The following is a 13,470-nucleotide window of genomic DNA, read 5'->3' as shown; positions in this document are numbered from 1 at the left end:
GCTCCAGGCCGTGCCAACCAGCTCACTACCTTGTCACCCGAGAGAAGATGTGGGTGTAATTGGAAGCATCACCTCCCAATCTTGGTCTAGATTTTCTGAACATTTCTTCTGGGCACCAGACACTGATGCACAACCCATTTGACCAAGTCAGGCTGGAGTCGAGTGTCGTCCCTGTGGGCTGTGCTTCGCACAGCCTGTGTAGCTGAGGCCTAGAGGGTGTGGGTGATTTTCCCAAAGTCCCAGAGCCAATGTGTGGATAGCATCGGTTCATCCCAGATGCCCGTTTTCTTGTCCTTTACCTTCTTCCCTCTCTTCCCAATGCCCTCAAAGAAAGGGACCCCAGGGGTCCACTGGTTAGACCCCCTGCCATGCTCTGTGTAACAGAGAGAAAGCTGAGGTGTGAAGGGGTCATGTGGGTCAGCAGGTGAGGAGGCAGAAGGCCAGGCGGGCTGGCCTGCCCCTTTAGCTGGTGTTCCCCTGCAGCACAGAGCACAGCGTGACTCAGGCACTGCAGACCTCAATGCCAAGCCAGGACCCTGCCTGAAAGGGGGTCTTGCCCTAGAGTGGGGTGCCTTCTGGTGGGCCATCCCCCTGGGTCATTCCCTCCCAGATGCTCAGAGACACTGCTATTGAGGCAGCTGGCATTCTGCGTCTTTCTCCCTAACAGCAGGCCTTTTGTTTCTGCTTCCCCTTTCTAGGGAGAGCCTGGTGCCATGGGGCCCCCTGGCCAGGAAGGGTTACCAGGAAAAGATGTAAGTGTGCATGTCCTGTGGGGTCTGGCTGGGCCTGCAGGAGGGGCTGTAGAGAAAGTGTAAGGTGTGCTTCCCTGGAGGACCAAGAGACACTCAGAATTGGGCCAGGGAGGTGGGGCCACTGCGGAGACACTCGTAGGCGGATTCTCGGAATCCATCAGTGATGTCTCACCTGCTTGAGACACCACGAGCTGCGTGAGTCCTCCTTGGATCCTGAGGAGGCTCTGGGATCTGGGCTTCCAGCTTAATGGGTTGGTACCTGGGCCATATGGTTTATAAGGAGGCTTTGCTGAATCAGTCGTGATTTGTCTGGTGGTATCAATGATGAACCTGTTGGATCCAGACTTAGATGGTTTAAGCAGCATTTCAGAGTCTCTCCCAGATTATTTCTCCATCTCCAGTGTTCTACAGTCTCATGAACCCATCACAGCTACCACTACCTCATGCTGTGTGGCACTTTGTACTGCTCACCTGCACTCATTTATTTTGGTCTTGGGAACAAGGCAGGACAAGTCATCTTTTATACTAGTCATACAGATAGAAAACCTGAGACCTAGAGAGGTCAAGACACTTACTCGTGGTTGCACTGAGAGTCAGAGGCAGGAAGAGGCAGCCTGGCTTCTGGATCTGCCAACTTCACATGCCCACAGAGGGCCGGCCGTTGCACATGGCATCCTGCAGGGCAGTCTGATATGTGTCGATGCGGCTTGGCTGCCTGGGAGTGGGTGCTTGGTCAGAAGCATGGGCACAGGGTCCTGAGGTCCAAGGAAGCCACATGCTCACCTCTTTGCATCCTGCAGGACCTGCCTTTAACCACTGGTGAAGTGTACTCCACCCCAGGATCTGAGGCACTAAAATCATGTTGTGTTCTAGGCTGATCTGATGTCCTGAGTTGGTGGACCTGGAAAGGATCTTAGAAGAAATCCAATCTAGTTCACATATTTTTCCTTAGCAGCAGAATCTGTTTTACAAAATCAGGCTGACATGTGGAGCCCTGTGCATGCAGTGAGGAACGGCTGCATTGACCCAGCACAGGGCCTCTCTCCAGCCCCACCCCCAAAGGTGCCCGGAACACCCTAACGGGCAGTTTGAAAATCCTGGTCTACCCATCCCTCCCATTTCACTTGAACTGCAGAGGGTATGCAAGGAGCTCCCCAAGCAGGAATGTGGCTGAGTTCAGCTTGCCCAGCAGGTCAGAGTGCAGCTGGGACGGGAGCCCAGGATGCCAGGCTGTGGGGCAATGCTTTCTTCCCTTCTTCTCAGCTATCTGACTCTTCCAACTTGAAAGCCCCATTTTCTGGAGAATTTTACAGTCTACTTTGTGCAGGAGCATGGCCAAGCTTCTGTATTTTCCATTCACAACGTGGAAAGAATTATTCCCATGTCCTAGGGTGCTTGAAAGGCCGTCTGAGGCCATGGTAGTGAATCGCCACTGCTTCACAAACTGGAAGGTGCTGTACACATGGGCGGTGAGTTCCTTACGGTGGTAACGGAGGCAAGAACGGGACTCAGGTGACTGTCGAGCGAATCAGGAACAGAACTCCAGGAAAGTATCTCTTCCCTGGTTGCTTCCCTTATTCAGGATGGAGCTACCTGAAATCCCTTGTGGGACCAGGTAGAAAATGTCTAAGCAAGTAAATACGTAAGTGCACAAATGAAGGTGTGTTTACTCATCTACGTGAAATGGGTTTGTCTATATTTGGAATAACTGGCCATCGATGATGATGAAATGTGCTGGACACAGTTTGTTGGTTGTCTTGGTGACTTGAGGAAGTTTGGTCCACATTTGAAACGGTGCCTCCATCATCTTCTTGCAGCGACTCTGTGATAATGTGACCTCTCTCTGTTCCAGGGTGACATTGGACCCACAGGGCCACAGGGTCCCCAAGGATTGAGGGGCCTACCGGTGAGTTTTGCATTGAGAGTAACCTGCTCTTTGTTTCGGCAGGGCTTGCTACCATGTAATGTTTGGTTGGCTCAACCTGGTGTGGCCTTATGTGTTGTTGAAAATGGCAATTTGTCTCAGCAGCTGGTAAACAGCCACTGCACTAAGCCCCTCTAGCGCCCCATCAGACATGCTCCAGGCTCTTTTCTGGGACCACCTACGTACAACATGGAAAATTAGAAGGTGCTCCCTCATATGGCCATTCTAATATTCAGTTCATGCTCTGTGTGTTAGTTTGCTTGGGCTGTTGTGGCAAAGAACCACAAACTAAGTGGCTTAAACAACAGAAATTTATTGTCTCACCATTCTGGAAGCTGGAAGTCCAAGATCAAGGCAGGGTTGGTCATTCTGAGGGCTGTGAGGGAGAATCTGTCCCACGCTTCTCTCTTAGCTTCTGGTGGTTCACCAGCAATCTCTGACATTTTCTGGCTTGTCGAAACATCACCCCAATCTCTGCCTTCAACTTCACATGGCGTTCCCCTGTGGGCATGTCTCTGTATCCAAATGTCCCCTTTTTATAACGACATGGTCATATTGGATTAGGGGCCCACTCTACTTCAGTGTGACCTCATCTTAACTAATTACGTCTGCATTAACAGTGCCCTATTTCCAAGTAAGGTCACAGTCTGAGATCCTGGGGATTAGGAATTCAACATATGAATTTTGGGGGGGAGACCACAATTCAACTCATAACACTCCATATGGTTGATAAACATTTTGAGTATTATCCCCGCCTCTTCCTGCACCTAGGCAAATCCTTCTCTTATCTAAGAGCAGCCTGGGAGAGTATGGAGAGGGAGGCAGAAAATAGCTCCTTACGTGCCTCGTGCTGTGCAGAGAGGAACACGTGTCTTCTCCCATTTAAGCCAGGGGCCCTCTCACAGAGGCTGCTGTCATGCCCGTGCCTGTGTACATTAGTATGAATGTGATCCATGCCAAAGGTAAAAGGAATCCTGCAGAATGGAATGTTACAAAATAAATAGAAAATTCCCCCTTCGTCCTCCATCCCCCACTCCAGAAGGAGCCACTGTTAATAGCATTTCATATATCTTTTAAAATATTTTCAATGCACTTACCAGTATGTAGATAGAATACGTTTGTTACACAGCAGTTTATCTTTGTGGCTTGCTTATTTTGTATAGCTTGTGTATGGGTGTATATTTTGAATGAGTAATGGAATAGATGAATGAGTGAATAAACCTCTAAGATAGATACATGGGCTTCCTAGATCTCGGTTACGTAGCTGGTAAGAGCTATAGGTGGGATCTAAACCCAGGGCTTTCTGACAACAAATCTGATGTTGTCCGCCTATCATGGCTATGGCTGTGTGCTTTGTCTTCAGGATCCTGCAGAAGGAAGGTGGGGCAGGTCGTGTGCATTTGAATGCCACATCTTTTCCTAACTCACTGGGTAGAGCCTCATTCTCCCCTGATCGGACCACAATGACTCAAATCCAGCCTTCCATCCTAAGTCGGCAGCCTGTGGCGTGCGGGGAGTCCAGACACCTTCCATGCACACATTTGAGGATCCCCAGCTGGTGTGAAGACAGCTTTCAGATCAGGATGTGGGCCTGTGCCATGCGGAGCATTCTGGCCCTGGGGCAGGTGTCCCAGCTCTGTAGGAATGGGTGTAAAGTGCACTGTAGGGCTGCCCACAGGGCAACATCCATGCTCAGGACAGGGCATTTGTACCCTTCAGATTTCTCTGTCTCCCCTGGCTTCATATTTTCCACTCTACAGCAGCAGCTCATTTTCTGACCACACCCATCTCTTCCTTTTAGAATGTGATGTTTGTTCATTCAACAGGCATGCATTGGGTTGAGCTGAGAGCAAGGAGCTGAATCAGGCACTCTGCATCTATTCTCCCACTGAATGGAGTGGACCTGCACACTCCCTGAGGGTATCACCACCATCCCTATAGGCCTGGATGAGGATACTGACTCCAACTGGGCCCCTCACCAGTGACACTTAGCCCCATGGGCCAGTTCCAAAGCCCAGGCTTGCATTCCCAACAGGTGCCAACTGGTTCTTGAGGTGCCAAAAATCCTTACTCTTCATGTGTCAAACACAGATACGCACACAGAACGGCAGCAGATATAGAGTACTCTTGTGGTATTAAAATTTCATATGGGGCAATTAGACAGAAGAGGTCTGAATAGGCACCTGGACAGGGGGTATAATGACAGAAAAGTGGAGAAGCAGTGCTCTGGAGGCCCCAGGCATGGAGTGGCACCTGAGTGGGGCCCCTTCTGGCCCCTCATTGGCTTCCACATCTGAGCTCTGGAGCTGAGCCATGTGGGCTCCATTCCTGGCTCTCCTCCAGCTCGTCTTGGGGACTGGGTGAGTTTCTCCATTTCTCTCGGGCCTTGGTTTCCTCATCTGTAAAATGGGGAGAAATTGTAAGAATCCAGCAAGTTAACCTGGTGAAGTGATAGAACAGTACCCAGCACTCAGAAGGAGCCCAGTAGTGAGCATCCTTGGGCCCCGTGCTGGTCTCGTTCCCGGAGGAAGAGAATGTCTTTGCTCTGTTTCCCTCCAAGAGGGCACTCAGTAAATCCTTGATGAATGCAGATGCATTCAAGTTACACAAGAGGGAAAGGGAAGGAGATTTTGGGAACAGTGAGGGCTCCAGGATGCGGGCAGCAGGCCTGGGTGAGGCTGCGAAATGCCTCACGTGCCACACGCAGCAGGCAGGGCTTGGCCCCAAAGGCCCGAGGTCCCCGAAGGCAGTTTTGTGGTTTTCTACTTTGTCCCCATCAATTCTGAGATGCAGCATCAGGAACTTGTAACCAACAATACACTGCTAAAGTTCACCAGATGCTTATTTTCTTGAACACGTTAGAGCGGTTCCAGGTTATTTCTCTGAGAACCTCACCCTCCTCAGTCGGAACTGAGGTGCTTTCCCGAGTGAAGAGAAGGTCCCAGCAACCTCCGCAGGTTCACATGACCTTGAACCCGACACGGGACATATATGAGGTGCTTCCAGGAAATATCGGCAGAGTCCAGTCCGAGGGACTGCGCTGGCATTGGCATAATCCACACACTGAGTTCTCCCCAAATCGTGTGAGGCACGTGCTGTTGTGTCCTAGTTCACAGATGAGAAGTGGAGGCACAAAGAGGCTAAGTAACTTGCCCAAGCTCACACAGCGAGTAAGTGACAGAGCCAGGATTTGGACTCAAGCAGTCTGGTTCAAGAGTCTGCAGCTTAAGCACTTCCCTGGGCCTGTGTGTGCTAAATTTCCTTCTCAGAACAATCCCCCTTGGTGGGAGAGGGGCTTGGAGCAGGGATTTGGAGCTCAGAGCCATGGGGGCGGGGAGTGTGGCCTTCATTCCTGAGAGTCACAGAGACCAAGGGGTTCCATGAAGACAAGGGGGACGGAGGAGTGGCTAGAAGCCCAGGTGGGGGCCAGGTCCCAGCCCCAGTCAGCCTCCAGCACCCTGACAGGTGACAGGTGGCCACCCAGAGCCCCCCCTCCTTCTGTGCACATCCGCCTGTGTTGGCACCGTGTGCTAATGTGTCTTGGCCCTTATCCTCCCTGAAAACAGAGAGGACCAGAGGGAGAAGGAGGAGAGATATAATTACCATAGGGATGAGCCAAGGTGCATATTTTTAGAGGGACACAGATGGGTTAGTGGGTGGGTGGAGGGAGGTACAGGGAGGAGCCATGGTGCAGCCTTCCCTGGAAGGGAGGAGCTGGGAGCAGTCGGATACCAGCTGGCTCCTTGGTATCAACGCTTGCAGGCTCGGAGATCCTGTGCAGGTCCTGTGCTTGCTCTGTGCCTCAGTTTCCTCATCTGTAACATGGGGATAAAGACATCTACCCTACATGATTCCTGGCAGGATCCATTGAGGTGAGGCACATGAGTCACCCATGACCACACATGCACTTTTGAGGCACAAGGTAGAAGCCCTATTTGTGATCACTAACCAACAAGCCACAGCTTTAATGAGGGTGGGCTAGCATGAGATGGGGTCAGTGCCACCTGGGTTCAAACCTCAGCTCCTCTACTTCTGTCCCAGGCAGCTTGCTTAGCATTTCTGTGCCTCAGCTTCCCCATTTGTAAAATGGTGGTGTTTATGTCTGCTGTGAGCAATAAGTGAGTTAATGCATATGAAACCTGGCATGTAGGAAGTGCCTGGGCAGTATTAGCTTCTTCTTACTGTCATGTGTGTCCACAAAGTTGGCGTATTTGTGAATGCATGCTTCACAGATTATAGGGCATTAGCATCTTTTGGTTAAAGATCAATGGAGAGTGGTTTCCTATGATGTTCTTGGTTCATTCATCTAGCACAGAGCCTCCCCTCTATCTGGCATTGTGCTCGATGCTGGGCATATAGAGAGAAGCTAGGCACAGACTATCCTTTGGGTTACTCCTGGTGGGGAAGAGAGCCAGGTAAAGACACAGCCAGTGGCAGAAAGTCCTGAGAGGGAGGAAAGTGGTGGGCAGAGGAAGTGACCAACTCAGCCTGGTGGAGTTGAGCTGGGAATTTTAGGCTTACTAGGAATTTGTTTGATTCTCAAAGATGGTAGCTAGGTGAATTGTTGAACTTTCTGATTTTCTGTGCCAGCAGGGATCTTATTGGTTAAATGTGTTTATCAAAATTACGAATGTGCACAAAATATTCATCAAGTTAGAGAGTGTTGGAATTGTGAGGGTCAGTCCTGGATCCTGGAGTGAATAGACCTTCCATTTAGTAGCCGCATGACTCCGTGCAAGCTACTTTTCCTCCATCTCAGTATCCTCATCTATTCAATATAATGATGCCCCTAGTGGAAGAGTAACATGAGATCAGCACAAGGACACATTCTCGGCTGAGAACAGCGCTGCAGTGACGTGAGCACTTTTGTGTTGGATGGTTTGTTTGTTCTCTAAGATGGTGTCTGAGTGGAAGGATGAATGGATGAATGAATGAATGTGGTCTTGATTGTTTACTGTGCCTGTGCTGTGGGCAGCAATCATCTGGCTAGGCTTTTTCATAGACGTGGACTAATTTAATTTCACAACAGTATTATGAATTAAATATTATGAGCTTCTTTTACAAGTTGCAAAACCTCTTTTGAGTAATGAAGTGGTTTACTGAGAGCCGTACTGATCCAAGTAACAGTCCTAGATGTGAATCAAGTTCTCCACGTCTGGCAATCTCTCTGTTCCACCATCCTGCTCTGTGACACTCTGGCAGAGAGTCCTGGCAGAATTGTTACTTGTGTTTCTTCCACCAGGGTAAGAATGGATCACCTGGATCTCCAGGGGACCCTGGAACCCCAGGAAGCCCAGTGAGTACTCTTCCACAGCTGCAGGGTGCAATCAGGCAAGATTTGAAAGGGGATTTGGCTCATATCACAAGTTGTCTGATCTCCAGCCCTCAAGGCACTGGTGGGAAAATATGGGGTTTGAATGGTAGAAATTGCCTGGAGGCAAGAGGATCCAGGAAAGACTTTTCTTCCGGAGTTTGAAATACATATGATCACGTACTTGGCTCTCTTGTCCACAACGATAGGCACCCAAAGGGACAAAACTATTAAAGACCAAAAAAATATATATAATAAGGTTGCATGGTAGTTGCTTGATATTTTTAGAGGGTGGAAGGACAGGGTCAGGCCCACCAACTTTTCCCATCTCAGATGATAGGGTAACTGTGCAACATGGGAAATGGGTATAGTACAGATTTATCTGAGAGGGTCCTACTGCAGGTTGAGAGGTGGGGGATGGGGAGAGTGAGAAGGAAGAATGGATAGGTAGTAGAAAGAGGGAGCCATGAGTAGTCAGTAAAGTCATGGGCACTGGATAGAGGATTCAGGATTTGGGTTTCAGGTCTGCTAAATGGGGAGATGAGGTGGGGAAGATGGGTCTCTGATGGATTCTAGGGTTGGGTAGGTCAAAGCCTGTCCACTAGTCTCCTCCCACCTGAGCCTTCTTGTATCTTTATTTGGTAAAGTTGGCAGCCCCATTGAGAAGACCACCCTCATGTGTGATAGTCAAGCAACAATTGCAGTAGGCAATGGCAGACTAGTCCGGCCAACTAACTGTTGTCACTGTGGAAGTTAGGGTGACTAGCCCATCCTGGTTTGCCAGGAATCTTCCTGGTTTCAGCACTGAAAATCCTAGATCCTGGGAAACCCATCATTCCCAGGCAAACTGAGCATTTGGTGATCCTAGTGGAGACCCATCTTCCTGTTGGGCCAGGGCCAGCTGTGCCAAAGGAGTCTAGCTCCTTAGCTAATGTAATGAGTTCCTTGGGAGCCATGGTATGAGGCTTGTCACTGCTGGGGAGACCGAGCAGATGGGATGGGATTGGGTCATGTGGCTGGATTCACTCCCCATGCAGAGCTGGTCCCAGAAGAGCTGAACCACATATGGTGGCATCCCAGAAAGGTTGGAGCTGAAAGATTCCCCAAGGCTTTTTTCAAAAAAGTGATCCTACCAAACCATGAGCCCCAGTGTCCTATTGGGAAGAAGTCTGCTGCTTTACTGGAGGGCTAATTGAGGGGCACACACACCGGGGTGTTTTTTATCTGTCCCATTTTGTTTCTGTTGCTTTGAATGGAAAGGCCATCAGTGGTTTACAGGGAGATTCTCGTCTTGCTCTCCAACTCCATGACAGCGCTATCAGGATTCAGAATACCCTGAGTCTCTCCCTATCCTCTTCCCCTCCATTACAGGAAAGAGGTATTCTATTTTGTTGATGTCTCAGGCCTTCAGAGTACAGAAGGGTTATGAGGTTTCTGAATCTTCTTGAGGTGGCACTTGACCTTGAAGAATTAATTCCTTGTTTTCTCTCTGCAGGGCCAGAAGGGAAACAAAGGAGAAAATGGCAGCCCAGGGCTCCCCGGCTTCCTGGGTCCCCGTGGTCCTTCGGTAAGCAGACGCTCTGATGGGGGCCAAGATGACTGACTCTAGATGTGAGATTCCCCTTCAGTACATTTCCTGCCGCCTCCTGTGTCCTCAGGTCCATCTGCTCAGATTACAGTGGGCTGGTGTGTGGTCAAAGTTGCATCATGGTTTGGGAGACAGTGGAGTGCACTGGCTACAATGTGAACCAGATGTCACACCTGCGTGGGAGACTCAGCCCCACTGCTTTCTGATCCAGAGGTCTTGGGAAAGTCTTATAACCTCTGTGCCTTAGCTCCTTCATTATTCTAATGGGTATAAAGCAGCACTTTCCTCTGAGAACTAGGTGAGATGATTTATGTAAAGGGACTGGCAATGGTGCCCAGCCCATTGCAGGTGATCAAGAAATATAAAATAATTGAATGATGGCCGTGGTCGGGTATTGGTGGTGATAATGATCCTAAGAACTTCAGGGACCCTTCAAAATCATATTACAGATGAGCAAGTTTGGGTTGTAGGAGCAGAACACGTAGGTGGTTTATTCAAGGTTGCATGGTCAGTCTGTGCTCCAGCTGGCTCTGGAGTCTAGGTCTCCTCACTTGACAGCATGATGCAGAGAAGCTGTAGGGTGATCTTTGCCAGGTTTCTGGGCAGAGGAATGCTGCGGGATTCAGATATTTCCAACCAAGCCCCTTGGTGCATTCTGCATGCTACAGTCCACACCCTGGGCTGCTGACCATTGAATGAGGGTGGTATGTAACATGCGAGAGTAGAAACTTTCCCATGTTCCTGTCCATCCCCCTCCAGTTTAATTCTGACTCCGAGGGTGCCCCACTGCCAGCCCAGCCCAGCCACTCGACATGACCCCTTTCACCCTAACATGGCTCTGTCCACTGATCTTTACTTGATCTTGTTCATTCAGTTGCCCAACTGTTAAAGGCCCCCGCCGCTTCCTCCATCCCATTATTAATAACCTGGCTGCCATGGAGCTACCAGGTACCTACTCTTCTAGACTCATTGCAACAATTATTCCTTTACTCACAGTAATAGCAGATCATTTGTCGGCAAGGTACAGCTACCATTCCTATTTTACTGAGGAAGAAACTGAGGCACAGAGCCAGTAAGTGGAGAAGCCAAGATTTGAACCAGACAGGCTGACTCCAGAGCCCAGAGTTTTACTGGTGTGTTATATCACACACTGTGTGCGTGCTTCTCAGAGAGGCCTTCCTACCACAATTAGATGATTTGTCAAAGTGATATCCCAGAGGCCCTCTTGGGGGAGTCACAGCCATCCCAGAAATGAGGAGCCCAGAACCCATGGCAACCCTTCCCATCCTGGGACTCTTTTTTTGCTTTCCTTTACACAGACTGACCAAGGACCAAAGAACCCTGTTTGGGATGGCGTTGGTTGGCTGAACCATTGATTGTTGTCTTTGCTGGAACATGACTTGAGTAAAAATATCTGCTTTGAAAACAGTCATGTTACTTGCAATATGCTGATGTTGCAGAGTCAACTGATATTTTGTTTGTTGTTTCCTAGGGAGAGCCAGGAGAGAAAGGAGTCCCAGGCAAGGAGGCAAGTATCACGCACTCTTCTCCCCTTGGTGACCCTTTCCTGTGGGAGACACAGGGCCAGCTTCATGGGTGGGCAACATGTGCAATCTCATGGGGCTCTGCGCTTAGCAGGGCTCCCGCACTTACTTCAGTGTTCTGCTGTCACTGCCTTAAAGGCCTTAATCCCTTCTGAACAAGGGTCCACATCTTAATTTTGCATGGGGCCCACAAATCATATAGCCAGTCCAGGGGTACCATCTTGATATATCTTTTTCACTTACCTATCTCTCTGTATCCCATCCATTGACAAAAGCTGACAATGCTGACTTCACAGTACCTCCCAGCTCTGTCCAACTCTCCATCTCTACCACTAGGACCCTAATCTGGTCTGTCATCATCTTTCACCTGGATGATTGCAGTGACCTCGTAACCAGTTTCCTTGTGCCCAACCTTGCCCCTCTATAGTCCTTCTCTGCCCAGCAGCCAGATGGGTTCTCATGTTCTGTTTGTAGAACACACGTGAGATCATGTCATTTCCAGTTCAGACCCCAGCTCTGTCCTGCCCTGGCACTCTCAGTGAAGTCCAGATGCTCCGACCCAGCTCACTACCTCTTCTTCTCTAAGCTCTGGTCCCTCTGGCCTTTTAGTTCCTGAAATTTGCCGAGTTCTTTCCCACGGGCTCTCTTTTCACAAAGCCCATACCCTCATTCCCCACCCCTTCCCAAGCCCAGTCCTACTCATCCTGAGGTCTGTGCTGAAATGTTGCCTTTGTCTACTTTCCTTGACCACCCAAATCAAAGAAGATACCCCATTATCCTCTGTCTTATCACCCTGCTCTGTTCTGCCCAAGCCCACGAGCCCAGCACAGAGTAGGTACCAAAAATATTTCATGAGAAATGAGTAAAAGAATGAATGAATGCCGAGAAAGGAATTCTATGGTAATCCGCTTATCCATTTCAAAGTCCACACACTCCCTCTTGAATGAGTAAGCACCATTTTCACTCTGTGACTTTGGGTTACTTTCTTAACTGGGGGAGGGTAGAGGCTGACTTCCGTGAAGCCAGATCAAATGTCTTCATATCTGGGAAGCATTGCCCTCTGCCCCAGCCATGTTTTCCACTCACGGGGCATATTGCTCACTCATTGATCAGTCACTGTTTCCTCCTGCTCACTGGGTTGAGTGGAGGGAAAGACTACCAGATTTCGCTTCTGAGGACTGCTGCCTACACTCTCTGGCTCCCAGTTTCCTATCAGCTAAAGTGCAGCCTCTGAGCAGGTACCCAGGTCTTCCCCAATCGGACCCCACTTTCTCTTTCTAAAGTGAGCTTCTGTGTCCTGCTGCCCTGTGCACACCATGTCCCCGGTTCCCATCAACAAGGCTTGGTCCTCACTTTTCCATCCACCTGGTGGGTCTTTCCCTAGTGCCTCTGCTCTGTTAAATCTTATCTGTCCTTCAAGGTTCTGTGCTTCCTAACACGGAGAATCATGCACTTTCTCCCAGGGCTCCCAAACCAACTTTCGGTACTTCTATTACAGAAATAGACCTGTCTGCCTTGTATAAGAATTTGTCATGCCCACATCGGCCTCTTAGCCAGGCTGTGAGCCCATGAAAACAAGGGCTGTGCCTCATGCCTCCCCTCTGCTGAGGTCACAGAGCCGAGTGTGGCCCCTGCATCAAGTGGATGCCCTGAGTGGAGCTGGGACTGAAATGACAGATTCAGCCCCAGCTCAGAAGGGTTGGAGAGGATTTGCTCTCTTGACTTTCTCCTCTAGAGAATCCTTCTGTCAATGGAGCAGGAGGTGGGACATGAGCCCTCGGCTGATGGATCCCACATTCCAAGCTCTGCAGTTTGTATTTTCTGAACACCTGCTAAGCGCAGAGCAAGGCTGGGGATGAGAGCAGAGTGAGTTGGGAGGTGAATACGCACAGGCCCTACTTTCCAAATGCTTGTGGTCTAAGAGGGAGGCAGACAAGAACCCACTGTCATCTCATCTGGAGAGAAAGGAAGTTGGGTGTCAGCCAGTGGCAAAGTAATACATGTGTGAGGATGAACACTGGCCAGAGGGATTGGCCAAAATTTGCATGGGAGGTGGCAGAGCGGCCGGGGCAAAGAGGAGTAAAGAGACATTCCAGGTGGAGAGGATCCGAGAAGCAGGGACGTGTCCTAGCAGTGGGGACTGCAGGGCTGTGTCCCTGGCCCCAACGTGGCTGCCTTCCAGGAGGGGCTGTGGGAACAGTAGAGGACCCCTACCTAAGTGTTGGGTGGTCTGGGAGGGCTTCCAGGAGGGGAGGCCTGAAGGCCAGGTGGGAGTTGGTGATCCAGACAGAAGGACAGTGTCTTAGTCAGCTCAGCTGCTATAAAATTACACAGACTGAGTAGCTGAGACA

At 49.9% G+C, this 13,470-nt stretch overlaps 1 protein-coding gene across 2 annotated transcripts in view; it reads left to right on the top strand.

Annotated features, from left to right (window-relative positions):
- The window catches only part of COL22A1 (collagen type XXII alpha 1 chain), a 293,252-nt gene that overhangs the window by 266,749 nt on the left and 13,033 nt on the right, over positions 1 to 13,470 (top strand). For both annotated transcript variants that reach the window (XM_070631019.1, XM_070631018.1), the window contains 5 exons: positions 699 to 752; positions 2,605 to 2,658; positions 7,919 to 7,972; positions 9,483 to 9,554; positions 11,068 to 11,103. In XM_070631019.1, the coding sequence (XP_070487120.1) occupies positions 699 to 752; positions 2,605 to 2,658; positions 7,919 to 7,972; positions 9,483 to 9,554; positions 11,068 to 11,103 (270 nt within the window). The remainder of the gene's footprint in view (positions 1 to 698; positions 753 to 2,604; positions 2,659 to 7,918; positions 7,973 to 9,482; positions 9,555 to 11,067; positions 11,104 to 13,470) is intronic.

The sequence above is a fragment of the Equus przewalskii genome, chromosome 8, assembly GCF_037783145.1.
Source record: "Equus przewalskii isolate Varuska chromosome 8, EquPr2, whole genome shotgun sequence".
NCBI classification, from domain to species: domain Eukaryota; kingdom Metazoa; phylum Chordata; class Mammalia; order Perissodactyla; family Equidae; genus Equus; species Equus przewalskii.
The sequence above is the reverse complement of the archived record's forward strand: the minus strand, read 5'-3'. Positions and strand labels throughout refer to the sequence as shown.